The 20,824-nt window shown below is 34.5% G+C and overlaps 2 protein-coding genes across 3 annotated transcripts; one reads left to right on the top strand and one right to left on the bottom strand.

The window, feature by feature from the left end:
- LOC109715519 lies at positions 3,618-4,312 on the top strand. The gene has a single exon (XM_020240570.1). The coding sequence runs from the start codon at positions 3,717-3,719 to the stop codon at positions 4,209-4,211; it is 495 nt and encodes a 164-aa protein (XP_020096159.1). The 5' UTR covers positions 3,618-3,716; the 3' UTR covers positions 4,212-4,312.
- LOC109715399 (phosphomannomutase/phosphoglucomutase) lies at positions 9,226-18,917 on the bottom strand. Of its 2 annotated transcripts, XM_020240375.1 has the most exons (18): positions 18,797-18,917; positions 17,288-17,509; positions 16,923-16,989; positions 16,356-16,539; positions 15,355-15,407; positions 14,730-14,818; positions 13,635-13,871; positions 13,232-13,296; positions 13,013-13,073; positions 12,803-12,920; positions 12,636-12,717; positions 12,480-12,552; positions 12,338-12,399; positions 11,742-11,837; positions 11,330-11,484; positions 10,620-10,716; positions 9,819-9,896; positions 9,226-9,741 (listed from the first exon to the last, which is right to left on the bottom strand). In XM_020240375.1, the coding sequence occupies exons 1-18, from the start codon at positions 18,915-18,917 to the stop codon at positions 9,634-9,636; spliced, it is 1,968 nt and encodes a 655-aa protein (XP_020095964.1). In that variant the 3' UTR covers positions 9,226-9,633. The 2 variants fall into 2 exon arrangements, with proteins under 2 accessions (XP_020095964.1, XP_020095965.1); XM_020240376.1 differs by lacking the exon at positions 17,288-17,509.

Raw genomic sequence — 20,824 nt, forward strand, 5'->3', positions numbered from 1 at the left:
CCCTATGTGTTCCTCCGTCATAGGTCGCTGAAGGAGTGGGTGCCAAACATCAAAGCGGCTCTACATATTATAGCGATCCCACATATAACATTTGGTAATTTAATCAGTAGCACTTTTTTTTAACCTATACCGATATTTAAAAATATCGCTAAACGTCGTTTTTGTTGTAGTGATTATGTTTGAGTTATAGTTGCACTTGTACTAATTATATAATACCTCTTTAGGTACCTCTTTTTAAGAAGTTTTCGGGCTTAACACTAGTTACTGTTACACGTTGATTCTGTTCGAACTTATTCTAAAATGAGTACAAATGCTTTTGAGTAATTGATTTAGTTGTGTCACCTCAATGGACTATGGTTTCGTTTCTTATATTTTATAATATAAGATGAAGGGCTCATGCATTGGCTTGTGCTTTACAAAAGCATCACTATCAAATAAAATAAACATAAATAGCTTATCGGGCATCTGGCCCACAAACTAAGGTTAAAGCACAATCCAATCGATTCCTAAATGGGCCAACCTATATATCATGATGGGCCAAAGATTTTTGGGCCCAGATATTTCACAGGCCCAGATGCGAACAATGTACCGCAACAACAGAGAGCCTCTTTGGGTGCGCGGATATCTTTTTGGTACATTATAGTATTTACTTGACTAAAAGTATGATCTGCTGGCTTAAAGGGGTCAGCATTCTACCCTGTGGCGAGAAGCTAGATTGGGCTGACTCATGTTCGAAATGACGGAAGGTGTTTGACTGAGTCATGCTCTTGGTGGCATGAGGTTGGTTTGGCCGAAGCACAATCGAGACCTGTCTGCACCGTGTCTCAGTGTCTGTACACTTTAAATGAATTGGTTGTGCATTTTTAACAGTTCGATCTTTTGAGACTATTGTCTCGAAAAACATACTACAGTTTTTAACCCTCTCCCAAGCTAAACACAGTAGCATATACCCAACCAAATTTATGATAACCAAAACCTTCCAAGAAATTAAATTCGAATTCCTTAGTTTACATGTTATAAGAAAAAGAAAAAAAATCCTCGTAGTGCATAAATTATCATTGGATGATTTGTTCCGACATTCAAATAGAATCTCTGATGCATTAGAAAAAATTAGCATGATAATTGCAATAGCCCGATCCGCTAGCAATAATAATTCGTGGGGCCCAAACAATCAGCCCAAAATGCTTAAGCCCAGTTATTATTACTAACGTGTAGATCTCATATAAGCTGATCGGAATCAGTATCCCATCCAATGTGAGACTATTAGGACATTATACTAATTAAATTTTTTTTTTTTAATCTATAGACGAAAGAATCACTAGATGGAAAATGAATGCTAAAAAATTCCCGCTCAACAAGGCAAGAGACAACTACGTACTTGTTGTTAATATATTCACTATCATGTATATATTAACAACAATACACAATTCTCAGAGTAACGCTGAGTAAATAGTAACACATTACGCATCTACTTCTCAATTACATTCATCAAGAAAAAGATGTAAACTAATATATCACTAATTTAAAATAGGAATTATGAAAAAACAAAAGCAAGTAGTAGTATATAAATTTGTAGGCACTCATTACTCTGAACTGCGAACAAATTAAATTGGCTCTTATTATTATAATATTTTTATTTCACGATTTTCCAAGCGTGACAGCTATAAAACTCGTGCAAAAAGTTATTAATTAGGTTAGAGAATTTCAAAAAGGAAATGGATAAGAACGAATGAGCAAGAGCCAATCCTAGAAGGCCCGTGCTCGGATCTCAGATATTAATTGTATTGGATAATGCAACATTGGATATATAGAGTTAAAGAAAAAAAATTTGAAAATTTTTAGAGATAAATTGCAGCGTTTTTAATCGGGCCCAATTGCTTCATATTTTCAGTTATATTTATTATTTTTTTAAAAAAATATAAACTTTAAATACTACTTCTGTAATTTTATACTTTCTTATTTTAGTATTCTATAATTTAAAATGTATCAATTTAGTATTTTATAATTTTATTTTATTTTTCTTTTCTTCGGCCTCTTCGATAACTTTTCGTTAAACCATATATAAAAAACTTCAGATATTCCGTATATAGTTAATCGAATATTCACTTTACTAGCCTTTAGTTTTAATTTTGTCACGAATTTAATGAAAAAAAATAGTGGATGAGATAATAAAAAGAGAAAAATAAAATGATAGGGTACGAAAGTGATGCATTTTAAACCATAGGATACTAAGTAAGAAAGTGCGAAACTACAGGGATGATATTTAAATTCTTTTAAAAAAAAAAAATAAATGTTTGAATCAATAGTCAATTAAAAAATTTAAATTTCAAACTATAACAAGTCATCTTTTAAATTGAATCGGAATGCGTGTTTATTTTAAAATTACTACACGTGGCATTATCTAATTAGTTAAAAGAGTTTAATTATTCGTCCAATGAAATTATAGTTCTAAAATTAAATTTTTCATTTTTTTTTTGCCAAGCATCCAATAAGAATGAGCCACTTGGTCCATATAGGTAGCGCTCCTTTTAAAGTATGCGCTGGCGAGCTTTTTCTCCGAATAATAAATGGCTTTTGCTTGATATTACCAAAATGCCCTCCCTCCAATCACCATCGTCTCTTTTTGTCGTAGTTCCGTGTGCCACGTCACTGTACGTCCCCACCGTTCGATCACCCATCGTAGGGATGAGACGACCCATTCAACGGCTGAGATTAAATACACCACTCCTTGAAAAGCAAAATTTTTTTTAAAAAAAATGAGAAAGTTTTAGCAAAAAATTAAAAATAAAGATTCTCAACTTCAAAAATAAAAAATTAATTTTATACTTTGGCTATTTCTACATAAAAATATTATTTAAAAAAAATATTAAATCCTATTTAGATGTCGGAATGAAAATTTATTCGATACAAATATTTTTTTGTTTGATTATAAGGTACAAATTTAGTTTTTTACTCTTTAAAGAGCTTTGACATTCATGATTAATAATTCTAAAAAAGCAACATAAATATTGAATATATTATTTTGTTCTAAATATTTGATTATATTCTTTATTTATTAAATAGTATATCACAAATAAATATACCGGATATTATATTTATACTTTCGAACAGAGCCTTAATTATAATGCCCATTTGGTAATACTACTTAGATTATCCTATATTTTTACACAGCATTACTTTTTAATTAAAATAAATATTTTTTTTTGTCTATGACACATGAATTAGATAATCTGCGACTCCGATGGAGCAAGAGTTTATATAAAAATCTATGTCCGATCAATTTTTATGAGCCATATAAGATAATAAATGCTAATATATAATATAATAAATTTAAATTTAAATAATATAAGTAATGCTACTCATACATTTTAAACGGGACATATATTTTATATCTCATTCATCTAATAGATCAAGTGATTAGTGAATGAGTCTCACTCATTGAATAGGTGGAGTGTAAAATATTTTTTTTTTTTTTTTCAAATAGAGTAGCATTCTTGTGAAAACAAAATGCTGTCCAGGGCACAATCGTCAATTCATAAAGATTCTTATCCATAACGTTCTCCTCTCCCTTCCCCTCCTCCTATAAATACCCCCTACACATTCACACTTTCAAAAAAAGAAAAAAAAAGAAAAATCCTCTTTACATTTCTCTACATAGCTTGGTAGTGAGAGAGTTAAAATAAATAAAAGAAAAGAGGGGGGGTTCCGTGCAAAAAATGTCAGGACAGGGCCGCTCCGTGTCGATCCACTCGAGCCGGTTCTTCTCGCCCGGTGGCGAACCGGCCGGCCCGGTTGGACCGGGCGGGGACGAGTTCGACGAGTCGGAGATCTGGGGGAGCCCGGTCGAGCCGGGGCCGGCCGAGCCGGGGCTCAATCCGCTGCATCGGGCCCGGCCCGGTCGGAGAAAACCGGAGAGGGCCGGGGCTCCGGTCACCGCGCCGTGCTCGCTCCCGGTGAACATACCGGACTGGTCGAAGATACTCGGCGGCGAGTACAAGGGCAAGGAGTGGTCGGAGGCGGAGGCGGAGGAGGAGGAGAAGGAGGAGGAGAGGGGTGAGGATACCGCGGGGATGGTCCCGCCGCACGTGTGGGTTTGGCGGAACCGGCCCGCGTCGTGCTCGGTTCGCGAAGGGTTGGGCCGGACCCTGAAGGGCCGGGACCTGAACCGGGTCCGGAACGCGATTTGGGCGAAAATCGGGTTCCAAGATTAAAAAAATAATAATAATATAATTTATTTTTTGGTTATATTTTGTAATAGAGGGAGGAGAGTTTATTATTATGTTGTTTTAATGAATTTTTTGTGGTTTTTGGACAATATAATATTTAAATAAAAAGTTAATTATTTTTGCTGATTTATGAGGATTTAGTCAATTGTTGTTTATGGAGTCTTGGTCTTTGTTTTATTTTTTTTTTATTTTTAATTTAGTTTTTTGGTCAACTAATCTTGGGTCTTTGGTTTGGGGTTGTTTTTTTTTTTTTTTAAAAAAAAGAGTTTTACTTAAATTAGTATCTTACTGGAATACCAATAATTTAACAATAATTAAACATTAAAAAAAATCAACAATAGGGAAGTTTGAAAAGTTCATCTATCATAGAATTTGAGGTTAAAATAGTTTGAAAAAAAAAAAACAAATATATTAACAAATAAATCCTTAATTACTTTTTTGTAATTAATGTTTGTGTTCTAATTAATAGCCCAATGGCTTGTTGCTTTGTGTTGTTTTTTATTGAGGGGTCCACAACTCCATTTTTCCTTTTTTTTTAAAAAAAAAAAATAGATCTATATCTTCTAATCCTATAATAATTAATAGTTTAGATAAGATTAACCATAAAAAAATTTGTGAGTTTCTAGAAATAAGGAGACATGAAAGGGTATATTTTGGGAGGAATGGGAGGGTATTCTAGTAAATTGTATTTTTCATTAAATATTGAGCAAAAGTTTATTTGTATTAAGCTAAACCCTAATAAAGGGCAAATTGAACTTGTCAAACTAAGAATAGCAATATTTATACTTACTATACAATAAAAAAGAAATAAATAAATAAAAATAAAATACCGAGATACGATGAGATCTAGGGATACAAATGGGGCAGATTCAGGGGCTGAAGGTAAACCTTGTCGGATTAGGGCGGATTCGAGGTGAATTAATTTTTATCTTATGTTTCACTCCGCTCTATTTGCAGTAGAATAAGGCAGGAGTTAATTTTTGATGGATTAAAAAAAAAAGGTCTCTCATCTTTTTCTCTATTTTTTTTTGTAGATTGGGTATGGATATATTTTTCTATATTCTTTTTTATTCTTATTTATCATTCCATTTGGAACCAATCAGGACGAAAGTTCTACTGGCGCGAATTTATTTGCATCTCTAATTAGATCAGGACAATAAAATATCATCAATCACTTTTCTCCATCCTTCTCGCAGACACGAGCACAATATTTATTGCTTTGCACTCATACTTTTGGGACCAGAAACTCATTTCAGTTACAAGCAGCGATCAAAAATTTAATAGTATGCATTGAATCTTATCAAATTTAGTGCGAAAATAATGACCAAATTAATTCAACAATATGATCATTGATTGATTTGGTGAAAGCATAGAAGGGAAAAAAAAAGGGGTAATTTCACTATCAAGCATGGTGAAGAAGTAAGAGAAAAGTGGTCAGGATAAACTCCGTTTGAATATGATGCGTATGTAAATGTGAAAATTTAATATGTGATATATACTCGTATCGGAATTCGTATATGAAAAAAAAAAAAAATTAAGGATGCGCGTATGGTTTTTAAAAAATTGACCGTATTCAACTGTTTTCATCTTTAGAAGATAGGAGGAATGTTAGTATGTATTACAGAGAAATAAAACGGTCTTGTATTATGAGTTTCATATTAAAATTGTATACATATATATATTCGTTAAATATTAAATTTTATACAATAAAATATAGACGTACAAAATTTTAACGTGAGTGTGAACCTTTAATTATATTATATTTATGTGTCTAATATGTGCTAATTTTAATTTGTATTGATATATTCATATTCATATCCAAACACAAATTCGTGTCATTTCTGAATCTGGATTTATTTTTAACAAATACAGTAATAAAAATTTAGCATCCGATATATATATATATATATATATATATATATATATATATATATATATATATATATATATATATATAAAAGAAATTACAAAAACGAATATAATTTTAGCAAAAATGGAAACCATATTCCATCATTTTCACCACTATGAATAAGTGTCCATTTGTGGCCCCATTAATGGTTACAACTCTACATCACGCAGAGTATTTGACAAGGAGAAGGGAAAGGGAAAAGCACTTATTGGGGAAGTGGACTTTTGAATCGACTTTAAAAAATGCTTTGTGAGGGATTGGTGATTGGTTACGAAAGGAATAAAATATAAAAATAATTGTTTTAAAAAATATATTTGTATCATATTTTTAAGTTTAATTAATTTCATACAAGTCTCTTCAGAGATAATGAATGATAAATATATTTCTATAAAGTTAACCCTTTATATGTTTTTGAAAATATATTGTATTATGATTTAAGGTCAATTTCATACGAGTCTCTGCAAATGTAGTGAATGACAAATATATTTCTACAAAATTCAACTTTTATATATTGTTTTTGCAAAAGCCCTGATATTTTTAAATATGTCCCTATAGTTTGTTACTGTTAGAGAACTGTTTATATTTTTAATTTTGCTATCACAAATATATCGCTCCAAAAGCCATAACAATATAATATAAACGGATAAAAATGTCAAAAACTAATCAGGATTAAGTATTTAACCTATGGTTAACTAAAATTTTCTAACGAATTTTAATATTATGGACATATTTAAAAAATCATGACTTTTATAAGAACAACATATAAAAGTTGAACTTTGTAGAGATATATTTATTATTCACTATATTTGTAGAGGTTTGTATGAAATTAATCCTATATTTTATTAGATAGAGTCAAAAAGTGTGGAGAGCCCTATAATTATATATATCGTTTTTTATTGGACACCTCTTTTAATTTCTTTTTTTTTGAATTACATTTTTATGTTCAACTAAGTTAATTTTTTTTTTAAAAAATATTATAGCCCATTTAGCTATTAACAGATGATTAATTCAGTTTTATTTACTACAAAGGAATTCAAATTACTAAATTCATTTTGTCTTTAAACAAAGATTATTTAATTTCTTTTCTAACTTAGTCCAACAGCATATATCAATATTTTATTCTCGCATAACTTAGGTATGAAACTATTCATATGAGAATTTGTAACATATTATGGGAAAAAATTAATGGAAAAAAATATAAAGGCCCTTAATTAATAGGAGTTTTTAGCATTCATTAATTCTCTCTGTGGTTGCATCAATCTCTTGTAAGAACCTTGTTATAGTCTCCACAAGCTCTTCATCAGTTCATCCATTGTTTTTTGCTGTGATGCAGTGCCATGTTCCTCTCTTAAGCTCTACAAAGATAGGGAAAAGAAAAAAGGAAAAATTAAAAAGAAAAAAGAAAAAAGAAAAAAGAAAAGGAAATACATATAAAAAAACAAAACTTTTAATGGTAAATGATTAGATAACATCAAACAAAATGTAAAGAAATAGATGTAACTCACTCTTGGTAGTTCCCCCTTCTTTTGTGGCCTTGTTCTTGCATCAACCATTTCAATTAGCTCATCACACTGAAATGTACATGAAAATTTAAGGTTAATCATTTTTTTTATTTCATAACACTCTGTAGAATAAGTGGCAAAGAGCTTGGTGGTTGGTACCCGAGACCCAGATTCGAATCCTAGTTGATTCACATTTCCAGCTAAGTTTATTTCTAAATGAAATAAACGAAGCAGGTAGCGTGCTACCTATCTCTCTCAAAAAAAAAAACACTCTGTAGTTATTCCTACATTCCAATATTTTGAATGAACAGGTTTATGTGATTAGATGTAATTAAGCATGTCTTGGCTCATTATTGTGCTTTTTTTTTTTGATCAACTTTAAAAGAAAAAAAAAAGAAAGAAGAAAACAAAAAAAGTTTGGATGTACACAAGTATTTATAAAAAAATTTGGGTAAACTTCAAATACCACTCTTGTGGTTTCGCATTTTCTTATTTTAGTACCCTATGGTTTAAAGTGTATCAATTTAGTACTCTGTTATTTCATTTTTCTCTTTTCGTCAGCCCCTCGGTTAATTTATCAAATATTTACTTTAATACCCTTTAACTTTAACTTTGTCACTAATTTAACGGACAAAATTAGCGGAGCGGATAACAAAAAGGAAAAAAATAAAATCACAGGATACGAAAGTGATAAACTTTAAACTACAGGTACTAAAGTAAGAAAGTGCGAAAACACAGAAGTGGTTTTGAAGTTTTCCCAAAAACTTTAGAGATTTGTAACATGATATATTTTTTATTTCATTTTGAGTCAATGAGACAGAGAGAAAGAGCTTCACAAATACCTGCTTCAAAATAACTTCATATCTTTTTATGCATTGATGCTGTCTCTTTTCTTCACCATCTTCTTCCCTTGACATGTCCTTCAACCTAATAGTTTAAGCCTCTAATCACTTGTTTTTTTTAAAAAGAAAATGTGTCTATGTTTTAGGCTTAAATATAGGGGTGCTTAATATTATGAGGGGGATTAAAAAAAAAAAAAACATGATACATGAGGAGGTTGTTACTTAATTTGTGCGATCTCTTTATTCAACTTTCTCCCTTTCAAAAGTTTTTGACTACAATCTTGTTATTATAAAAAATAAAAATATAAAAAGTTTGACTAAAATGGTAGTAATATGTTCATGAGCTCAAAAAAGTAGCTGTTAGTATTAGAATTTGATATTTTTGGATGAAGTATGAAAACAGTTATCGCAAAACTCGTGATTTTTGGTTGAAAAAGTTGCAGGGAACGAGGAGAAGTTTTAGAACAATTTTGGATGCGTGAATATCTTTTTCGGTGTACCTACGATGACGAGTACGAAATGCTCATCGAAAATCGGTTAATACATTCACCTTTTTAAGTTGTTTATGATAAATCAGCTAATTAAGTAAAACATGTAAAATTTGAATGGTTGAAATCGTCAAAAGATACAATGAAATGTCTACATATATAACATTTAAACAAAAAAAAAGGAAAAAAACCCTTCAGGTTAACTTAAAACCACTAAAAGTAAAACAAAAAAAAAAAAAAAAAAACAATTATAAGCTATTATCACTCGCAAAAAAACCATTCCACCACTTGGATTTCCTCAGCTAAAAATAACAAAGTTTAAGCAGAATCAACTGCGACGACAAGTTGTTTATTGTTTATGCTCATTTCACCGCGTCGAGCAATAAGTAGTACTTACACCAACTCTTTATAGCAACAGCACCTATGCTTCTTCGCTACAAATTTATTCTCAACTACAAATCATTCCGCCAACAAGAAAATACAAGAGATGTAATTATATTTCGAGTCTTAGTCATCGACACTCATTGGCAGTCTGTGTGAGGATTTCCCGATATATATATATGAAAACTTGTAGCTAAAAGATGTGATTTAGCACATCTAAAGTAAGCGGCGGAATATAGATGGCACGGCTATTTGATTGATAAAATGGCGTCGATGGTAAAATTATTATTGCTGCACGAACTTGTCGAGTGCTGAGGTGTCCAAAGCCGGGAATTCTTTTACAGCGGAGAGCACAGCGAGCCCAAGCTTAACGGCATCCTCATTGCTCGGTGCCTGTTTGAATATATAATCATCGTGAACGGGTTATAGCGATTTCAGAGAGAGAGAGAGAGAGAGAGAGAGAGAGAGACCTCGATGTTGAGGGGAAGAACGGGATCGTGGAGGGAGAGCCTTAGCAGGAACCACCCACCATAGCCTGAGACTCTAACCTGTATACGAGTAGCATGGAAAGGTCATATAACTGTTCCACACCCGAAAATAAAAATAAAATAAAATAAAAGCGAGATGAAAAAAAGATAAGAGAACTAGCACTGTTACAAAGTGTGAAGTCGAATCATTGTCTTCAACCGCACAAAAACGGCGTATTTAGTATGTTAGAAGTACTAATTTTTGACATAATAACAGATATTAATTACTGCGTCGGAAATTTAAAGCAAATACATAATTTTATATCAATTGTGCTATTAATGCACGACATTTTATAGAATGGAATTTTTGACTACACCAATCTAGATGGCCAGTATTTATTTGTTTCCTCTGTTAGCGCTCCAGGAGGTTGTATCTATCACTTTATTTGTACACTAATGGGATAAAAATGTGAGTTGGAAAGTTTCAGGAAACAATACGAAAATTACAAAGTATTATTATGACAGGAACCCACAGTTTAGCTTTCAAAAGAAGCCACGGCCACAAGGTACAAATACTATACAACAGCTTAGCTCGGCTGCCATGTTGTTAACTAGTGGGATGATGCAAAAGGCAAGTGATAACGGTGTTCAAGTGCAAGTAATCAAAGAGTAAAATTTAGAAGGGGTGGTTATTCTGGTGAGTAAGAAATCTATGATAGTTCTAATGAGTAGCAAACAGAAAAGCACACAAATTTAGTAGGTACAAATTCTAGGCAATAACAAAATGTAAGATTCTAGACATACCCCTTCATAATTCTTCGGCGCTTTCTTGAACATTGGATCTGAACTGATTTTGTTCTCCAAGTGCTTTAGCACTGCTTCGCCATAATCACGGAAAGACCTGCAAGAACCACCAAGTAGAATGTGCTATTGGAGCTATCACTTTTCAAGATAGAGTAGTCGCTCTAGAAGCTAGGTCAAATATGCACTGGAGCAAAAATTAAAGTGTCCATCGGTATGGACCGTATCCACCGTGCAGTATCGTGCCAGCAAGATATCGGCATGATACAGCCCCCGTGCCGATGGCACAACTCAAAACCCTCTATTCTTGAAATTAGTAAGTAATTTTCTTAATGAAGTTAAAATTATTTGATAAAAATACATAATAAATAATTGGCATATTTTATTGCTAAAGAAAATAAATATTTTATGCCATTACGTGTCGGCACACATATATTTTTTGTGATCGGCACGGCCCGGCATGCACCGTGCTGTACCGTGCCAGTAAGTTTCCGGCACGACCTCGTGTCACAGCACTTAAATCCTTGCATTGGAGTCTCTTTTCACAAGAAACTGAAGAGGTATGTAAGCAAGACAATTAACAGCTTGTCAAAAGATGTAAAGGTCGAATTCCTCAACTGCTACAGAATAGACAACGTAACGAATATAGTCTAGAGATTATTTCCTAGTTGACAAGAAAGTGTGAGTGGATTATTAGTTTTAAGGTGGCATACCCTCCTTTAAGGTCTGAATGATTCTGATCAATTTTCAACCTCACTTCCACTGACACAGCGGCTTCTTCTAGGCCCTCTACCAAATCAGTCAAAACTTGGCTACCAACTTTTGAATTTGAAGCTCGGGCGGAGGCAAGTTTATTTAAAACCTTGACCTGCAGAAACACAAAATAGTATTAAGTCACAGGAGAATTAGAGTCACCTTTGGAACTTGGCAGAATCATTGAGTCTGATCTTTAAAATTGTTGGGTTCTACCAACAATATATCCTTGGACATACAGTTTGCATGTAGATTGCAACGAGAGTACTATTCCTTGTACATTTTTTATTATTAACTAGGATTTTTAACATACACTGCGCATAATCAAGCTTATGCTAAAATATTCTGCAAGTAAAAATTGTAAATACCCACCATAAGGTATGCTCCATCATCAAGCCAGTGATTTTCTTTCAATGCTCCATGGCCGCTGGTTTCAATAGCCAAATGTGACTCCTCACCGACAGTATTCTGCCATTATATCAAATATTTAATAAACTGATCGCAGCAATAATATGATGGAATATAATTGTGGTAAAGTACTAACAGAAATAGCTGAGAGCAATTGTATTTAGCAGATAGCCATGCAATAGCTAAGTTCAGGAAATCTGATTGAATGACAAATTTAATCCTTAAAAGTTTGAAACCGATTTTAGTTTACATAATTAGAGTTCATTTGAAGTGGTGCCTTTTTTCAGATAGTAAACTAACGGGAAGACTTACTGTTACAGAGGACTAGGGATAAATTGTTAAAATTGAAACACAGAATGAAATTGAAACTGCGAAAACAAAAGATAAATTGTAAAAATTGAAACACAGAATGAAATTGAAACTGCGAAAACAAAAAACGACGACCTAATCCTATCTAACCTGCAATTTTAACTAGTCAAGAGTTTCAGTTTAGTAGCAAAAGATCTTTCATCGGCCCAAAACAAATTTCTTGTTGACTTGCCCATTAAATTAAATCTCACCAGGCGAATTGCTTCATCAATGACATTTTTGTAGCCCCTTTTGAACCGGTGATGTTTCCCACCTTCAACATAATAGAGAGTTGTCAGTCCAATTATCATACATCCCATCAATTGCAAACTCTAAACCCAGCCTTCAATGTACCTAGTTTCTTTTCAATAAATGTAGTGAGACCATCTGAAGTCACACTGTCGGTGACAATAGTTGTTCCTGGATGCTTAGGAGAGCAAAGGAAGAAAAATTAAAAGCCAATGTGTTAAAACAATACAAAGCAAACAGAGAAGTTGTAATAACTCTCACCTCCTCAAGAACTATAGCAGACAATAAAGCAATTAATCGGTTTCGATTGAACTCACGACCACTTGAATCGACAGCAGCAGATCTGTCAAGAAGTACGAAATAAAGCAAAATTCAAGATACTTGGCAATTTTCAATGCATTAGAAAAGTAATGTGTAATTACCAGTACCTGTCAACATCGGTATCAAATATGATACCTAAATCCGCCTTATTCTCAAGCACTGCCTGTGTTATTGCTTTCATTGCAGTTTTATCTTCAGGGTTAGGAATGTGATTTGGAAACATACCTAATAATCAGAATGTGACGAATATAAGAAACCAGGTAAAAGCAACTATTGCTTTCGAATTAGTTGTAAATAGCTAATAATTAGCACATTACCATCTGGCTCCAAGAATTGGCTCCCAGTGGTAACTGCACCTAAAGGGTCGAGTACCTTTCCCTGATGAAAATGCTACTATAAGAACTCAAAACTGAAAATTAGCAGAATCATATTTCTCATATATGGACTATGAACAAATTTATTAGTGAAGCCTTTGATGAACAAAGAATTCAACAATACAGTTTCCTGTCATATCTAAGTAGAAAGAAGAAAGTTACCGCAAAGAATCCACCAGCTCCATTTCCTGCATCGACGACTATGTGAAATCCCTCCAGTGGCTTCTCTGAAGCAGAATGAGATAAGAAAATCAGTTACAACGTAAGTGTATGGCATAATGGCAAGCACTGAAGATAGGTTCCAATATTTAACAGCACAGTTAAAAAATGCATAAAGGCAATCTGTTAAAAGATGCACAAAGCATCTCTATAGTACCCAATGCTTCACTCTGTGTGTGTGTGTGTGTGTGTGTGTGTGTGTGTGTGTGAGAGAGAGAGAGAGAGAGAGAAGTTGGGTGGGGTGGGGGGGGTGTGGCTGGGGTTGGGTGCGTTAGTTGCGGTAAAACTCTAGTGAATCTATAATATAAAGTTAACCAGGTCAAATGGGTTGAAAGAAATATTTTACCTATGTTTCCAGCGGCTTTACGAACTGCAGCTACAAGATCAGAAGTGTAGACTGCCATGTAATCCACCTTTTTTACAGCTGCATCAGCAGCTTGTTCTGATGCCTTTAGACTAGCATCGGAGAATGATTCATATATTTTTGATGCGCGATCGAGGATGTTTTTGATATCAGCTTTACCTAGTCCACCGTCATTAGTGAAAAACTTGAAGCCATTGCGATTATAGGGAAGATGGCTGGCTGTAGACATGATAAGTATGTCACATAAATGAAGTTGGTATAGAATGCATAAGGTTCTTGTAATAAGATGAGAAGTAAATATCCATTACCAAAAGTGACAAGTCCCTTGTGCTAAAACGCTTTTGTAAGTAAAACATATGCACTAATTATTGTAGGAGCATAAAATAGAACAACCTAAATGGTCCAAATCGTTAATGTGTCTGTAAATCCATATAACAAATCCAACAATTGGAGATTATTCAAGCACATCTAAAGGTACACACCTGACTGAAATTGTAATGAGGTAAACTAAGCTTCCTACAGAAACCTCTAAAGTTACATATCCCTAGACACTTTGATGAATATGGCTTCATCGCAATGTGTAAAAGTCCCACAATTCGATCGAGCAAAGTAGACTGGATTGATCGTCTTTCTTTTTCATCTTTTTTTTCCAGGTCCTTCATACTTCAAGACAAGGTTGGATCAATTCTATAAGGGCCCAAAATCAAAAAAGAATCCAATACAAAGAATTCCATTTTTTTTGGTTGCTCAGCTTGCGTAGTGTTGGATTGGTTTAAATGCAACCCAACTCAATTGAGATTGATGCTGTTCTGCAATTCAGTCTGGGAGCCAGGTCAAATCAATATTCATTCAATCATCAAGTTGAATGTATGCAAATTAAAACATTGAGCATCTGGAGTTCAACTCAGCATGCCGACAGCTGGATGTTAACACCCCTTTGAGTGTAACACTGATCACAGCAATAAATTTCGGTTCAATTTAGGTCCAACAATCACGAAGTTCATAAAATGAAGCCTTCGAGTGTATAATATTCCAAGGAGGACAAGTACAGACAATCTAATTGTATTTAAGCTATACCTGTTATCATTACGGATCCATCAACTGGACAAAGAAAGTTCTCATCTACTGTAAGTGTGCTATTGAACATTGCTGGTGTTGATGCCAATCTGCGTATAAAAAATCACATGTCAAATGGTCACAAAAGCATCTATTTCATTAGAAGCAAAACCGTCAAAATTCTAGTATTATAAGCTCAAGTACTTGTATCCTAATAGTGTTGTAAAATGCTGTGGACTTTTGTAATTTCAGTTAGGATTAATTACGGATTTAGTCTTAAAACACCAAAGTTCCATTCCAATTTCATATCCCTCCATAAAGTTTTAGTCCCATATCTTTGACAGCGATCTCAATGTCATCCCCAAAGTTTTGGTTCAAACAAAGCAAAGCCTAATGATGATGCAAAAGTGGAGAAAAACTTAATTGTGACATTTTAGCAACACAAGCTTTAAGGTCTACATTGTTAAAATTGAAACTACAGGGATGAAACTGAAACGAGGATTCAATTTTAGGGACTAAATTTGCAATTAGCCCTCAAAGTTGTAACTATATTAGCCACACCAACTTAAGAGTTGTGCCCTCTCATGTACGAAAGAAAAGGATCTATAGGAGGAGTAATTAAAGGAGAGACAAACAACCAACTCACCCATACTGGATGACATCAACCCCTGCATCGGCAATACCACGAGAAACTGCATCCTGAAAGATGAATGGTCAATAGATAAATGATTAGAATAGTTTATGTGAAAATACTGATACATCTACATCCTGAAACATCAGATTTCTCCTGAACAATGCAAGGAAGCCCTAAAATAAATGATAATTCAGAAATAATATGCATAATAAATTGCACATCAATTCACCAGAGTATTAGATAGATTGCTGCTGTAAAAGAAACTAACAAACACAATTTATCATAAAACTAAAAAATGAGAAAAATAACCAAAGAGTTCAAGCATTCTTATCATACATAATTAGTTCCAATTGCAAGTTTCTGATCACATAGACTCAATCCTGCCGTTGGCATGTAGTCATTCTATGTAGGTGACTACGAAATGGTTTTGTGCTGAAATCAGTAGTTAAAAAAAAAAAGACTTTAATAGTGTAGGGAAAGGTCTCTCACAGTCAAGAAACACACAAACAGTTCCCTGAAAACAGAAACTACGTAGGAGCGAGCAGCTAAAATCAGAAATTTCTGTGATAAGCAATAAAGAATAGAAAGACTACTGTATTAGCACAACAAATAAGTACCAAATGGTGGCAGTAGAACACGAAAAGAAAGTATCAAATGCAGCTTATTATAGTCATTCATATCAATCTACAGAACAAAAGTTGTTGTCGACCACCTACAATTCTAGTCTACAACTAATATTACTAAAGTCTAACAGATGTACGATTTCTATAACCACAACAAAGTTGCATACAACCAGAAAAGAAAATCATTCTACAAGATGTGAGGAGAAAAAGAGATAGTAAGCACATGAAATAGACCTAAAATTCAAATTGACCTTAGTAGCAACCAAATTCTTCAAGACTCAACTTGCAAGAAGAGTTTCAACAGCAAATAAATAAAAGATAGTGATTTCTAAACAATAATTCACACAGAAAACATGCTTTGGAAACAAAAAGACAAGAATATAAGGCCACCTGTAATTTCTGCGCAGATATCCGTGAATCATGACCTATTGAGATTCTTAGGCGCTTCGAACCATCTGGTTTCTTTTTCTCAAGTACCCATGCAGCAAAGGCAGCAGCTATAGCTTCACTAACAGGTTCGGTAAGAGTAACAGGCTCCCCTTCAACACCAGCAACAGCAACACCACGAATATCGCTGTCAACACAGATAGAAGATTCCTAAATGCTCAGTAGCTCTGTAAAATCATCTGCTGACTTAGAGGAGGAGGACAAGATACGATGCTTGAATGGTCCAAACACTAACATCAATTATAGATGTATAGCTAGTCGGCAACATATAATTAAAATCTGATAACTAAACCATAGGAATTACCGATATTACAAAATTGAGGTGCTTGCTTTGTATAAGCACAATAAAATTCTGAACACTACTCTATTGGCAATGAAACAACGGTTACTTTCCAAAATCTCAGGAAAAAAAAAAGGAATAGCAAACAAAGCACAGACAACAACTTCAAAAATATGTAAAAAAAGAAGGGCATAAATTAGCAACTGCTGGAACCTGAATTCAAGATTTACCTTCCATTTTGGAGCTTGAGAAAGTCAACTTTCTCAAAGGATGAGACAACATTTCCACATTGCGTAGCTGCAAGGAAACAAAAAAAATAAACTATGCATACTACTTGTATCATTAAAGCAATACAAGAAGTATAAAGTGAATAAATAAAAAGGAAGAAAGCATTTCAATGTATGTAAAATGTGCATTAACGCAAGGCAGACCTGGCCTTAATTGACAATAGAAATGAAAAAGGATCATAAGAAACATTAAAAAACAAAATTACAACAAAAAGCCAAACATACATAATGACATTGGTCGAGGTTCTAAAGCAAAGAGCAACCTTACATACACTCGAAAACAACCTTTATATGAGTCTAGAACACACCATTGCAGGAGATACTTGTTCGGTTCCCCAAATTAGTCCATTGTGGTGCTAAGATATGTGACTGCATGGTTGACATGTCAGTCCATGCTATCCTCCTCCCCTGAAGGGGATGCATATTGCTGACATTGAGGGCACAAAATTCACTGGGATTTCTTGTGTTTTGCCTAGGCCGCTGGCAACGGTGTGCCAAAAATACATTTTGAATAGTCTTCCCTGATATTGCTGCACAAATTGCCAAATCTATCAGATTTATCGTCTTCTCTTAGCTAGAATATTCAACATGATAATAGTTGCTATTTCAACCAATATATAATAATAGCAATTCAACGACATTGTTGAGTCGGATTAAGCTGCAATAGTTTTGAGGAACCAGGAGGCTGTAATTTCACTTTATACACATTATATTGCTTTTGAGATCTGCATGTGGATAAGGTCAGGTATGTTAAAGGGCTCAAACAAACTTAAGAAGGATGTTTTATCAAGTGAAGCTAGCAAGGAAAGGTATGTTAAAGAGTTAAGCATCACGGTCCGCCACTAGGGAAGAATCAAATGCTTCTTCTGAGCCACATGGAACAAAGACAGGGCCCCCCATGCCTTACATGGTCATCAGATCACACAACCATGAATGAAAAAAGAAGACGAAAAAGTTGTTCACTACAGAGTAATATTCAATCAAATCCCTGTGGTTAAATCTTACATAGATATACTTGCCATAGTACGAAAGAAACCTCAAGAAGCTCTAGAAAGGCAGAGAAACTATTCAGGCAATAGCCATTGTTTAGTACAATGAGCAGCAACAATCTATCTATAAAAAGAATAGAGGACAAGCACTGCTCCAGCTAAATTAAGAATGCCGACATCGGCATTTCGAAGGAAGCCATTCAAGTAACAAAGTTGAATCACAATCAAAGTGTTCGCCTTTATTTGTCATCTCCGTGTATGCTTATGGCAGCATCATATTTCAGCACAAAAGTAACAGAATTTGCACCAAAAGATGGTTCTTACTGTCTATCTAGATTCAAATCCTAGAATTCTCACTAAATGGAACTCCAATTCTCTCAAATACATTGTTTGGAATCGTTAATTAATAGTATTTGATCAGATTCCGGATAACACAGTCAAATCCCATTGATTGAGATCGGATATGGCGAGAATTCATTTGTCTCTAGTTATAGTACATTTCTAGCTAAAAAAAAATCCTCTTCCTAAAATAGTTATTTTTCGCCTTTCTTACGATTTAGCCTCAATTACTCATTCCTAATCGAACTAAATCAAACTCTTCGGAACCGAAACCAATCAAATTCTACTCAGCTTCAACTCCAAACAAATCAATGATAACTACGCTTCCTCATCTACTAATCACCTCAAAAGAAAAAAAAAAAAAAAAAAAAAAAAAAAAAACCTTCGATCTAATCAAGTATACACGATCGGAGAAATCAACACCGCGACGTTCGATGAATTGATCAGCTGGAGAAAAATAAGAGGGATTTGGGGGTAGCGGGGCCGAACCTGCCATTGGAAGTAACGAAGAAAGCTCTACGCTGCTGCTTCTGCTGTTCCCTGAAGCAGAGGCTGATCCGAGCGATGGCAACGGGCGAGAACGGATACTACGGACGAGAAAAACGGACATTATAATCGGACGGTTAGATTTGAATAGTGATGTAGATTAGATGAAGATAGACCGTTGGATCGGATGATGGTGTTCGGTGAGAGGTGTGGAGAACTGTTTGGACGAAAATGCCCTCACAGCACACTTGGAAACTTCAAATATCCCATCTGTTTTCATATTTTCTAACTTTAATATTCTATGGTTTAAAGTGTACCAAGTTAGTCCATGTAACTTCGTACTTTTTTACTTTAGTACCCTATGGTTTAATTTGTATCAAGTTAGTACTATGTGATTTCATTTTTCTCTTTTCGTCGGCTCTGTTAATATTTCATTAAATTATATACAAAAAAACTTCAGATACTCTATTTAGATTTATCTAATATTTACTTCAGCACTTTTTAGTTTTAACTTTGTGACTATTTTTTTTTCCTCCGTTAATATTTCGTTAAATTATATATAAAAAACTTCAGATACCCTATCTAGGTTTATCGAATATTCACTTTAGTACCTTTAGTTTTAACTTTGTCACTGATTTAACGAAAACAATTAGTGAAATAGATAATAAAAAAAGAAAGTGAAACCACAAGGTACTAACTTGATACACTTTAAACCACATGATACTAAAGTGAAAAAATATGAAACCACAAGGACTAACTTGATATACTTTAAACCACGTGATACTAAAGTGAGAAAGTATGAAACCACATGGGGTATTTGAAGTTTTTCTTTTAGTGGACAGTCAATCTCAACGGTTGGATCTTTAGATTGTAAGATATATACCCACCCAGGGGTGTCTAGGTAGATTTTTCCTTCCAAAAAACATTAAAAATTATTTTTCAGAAAAATATTTTATATAAAAAACACTTATTTTTACATATTTTATTTCACCGATTAAATATTCAAAAAGGTAAAACGCTATTTTTTTGCATAAATTTTTTTAACATAAAACCTTACCAATCGTTCTCCAACACGTGGCAGTTCATAAATTCGCGGGCCAGGTTTGGGCTGGCCTAGTAGAAGCGAGGACAAAGGGAGCCCAAACTTTTGTTTTGGCCCAACACCATCCGGGCCAATCATCTTCATACACGTGGCAGATAATTGCTCGGCCCCTCAGCTAGCTCGTGGGCCCATCACCTCGTTCACGCCCAACACGGACTAACACGGTCCGGCCCATCGAACTCTCTGACCAATAATTCTTTAACACGTGGCCAATCATAATAGGATGGAGCCCATCACGTCCCCGGCCAATCACTTTACTACACGTGGCAGATAGGTGCTGGGCTCGTCACCTTCCGAGCAGCCCAACTCCTTGGGCCCAACAGGATCTAACTAGGTCCGGCCCGGTACAGCCCAACCAATCATTCTCCACCACGTGGCATCTTCAATGGCCCAGCTCGATCCGGCCCGCTAACACCCCGACCAATCAGAATCCGAAACGTGGCAGCCACAATTAATCACATCCCGCACAGCGACGCAGCGTTTCTAAAGTCGGCAAACGCGAGCGGTGCCGTCGCCGACACCAACCGGAGTTTTTTTTTTCTTTTTTTTTTTTCCCCACTTTTCGAGACGCGCGCACGAGCGAGCGAGCGAGCGCACGTGGCCAGCTCAGCAGCACGAAGCCACGTGTACGACAAGGGGCAAGTGGGACCCACCAACCCCGCAAACATGTTGTCGTGGATCTTCCTCTTCCACGTGCAAGTGGCAGCAGATCCCGGAATGTTTGTCTCCTCTGAATCTCTCCCTCTCAATCCCCCCTCTACTTTTCCTATTTTCCCTATTTATTTATTTATTTATTTATTTTTATACACACGCACAGTTTTTTTTTTTTTTTTTCGAAGCCGAAATTAATACTAAATAAATTAGAATGCCTAAAAATGTAAATAATTTAAAGCTTCTTCACTTCTCCAGTATTATAATAGTATAAAAAA

This window comes from Ananas comosus, linkage group 9 (assembly GCF_001540865.1).
Source record: "Ananas comosus cultivar F153 linkage group 9, ASM154086v1, whole genome shotgun sequence".
Lineage (NCBI taxonomy): Eukaryota > Viridiplantae > Streptophyta > Magnoliopsida > Poales > Bromeliaceae > Ananas > Ananas comosus.

Excerpts from the sequence above, each read along its gene's own strand:
- LOC109715399 (XM_020240375.1), bottom strand. The coding sequence starts at position 18,917 with ATGTCCGTTTTTCTCGTCCGTAGTATCCGTTCTCGCCCGTTGCCATCG. Across the intron at positions 14,819-15,354 it reads GTTGATGTCATCCAGTATGG|ATTGGCATCAACACCAGCAA; the intron begins GTGAGTTGGTTG and ends TTTTATACGCAG. Across the intron at positions 11,485-11,741 it reads ATGATGGAGCATACCTTATG|GTCAAGGTTTTAAATAAACT; the intron begins GTGGGTATTTAC and ends GTGTTTCTGCAG.
- LOC109715519 (XM_020240570.1), top strand. The coding sequence starts at position 3,717 with ATGTCAGGACAGGGCCGCTCCGTGTCGATCCACTCGAGCCGGTTCTTC.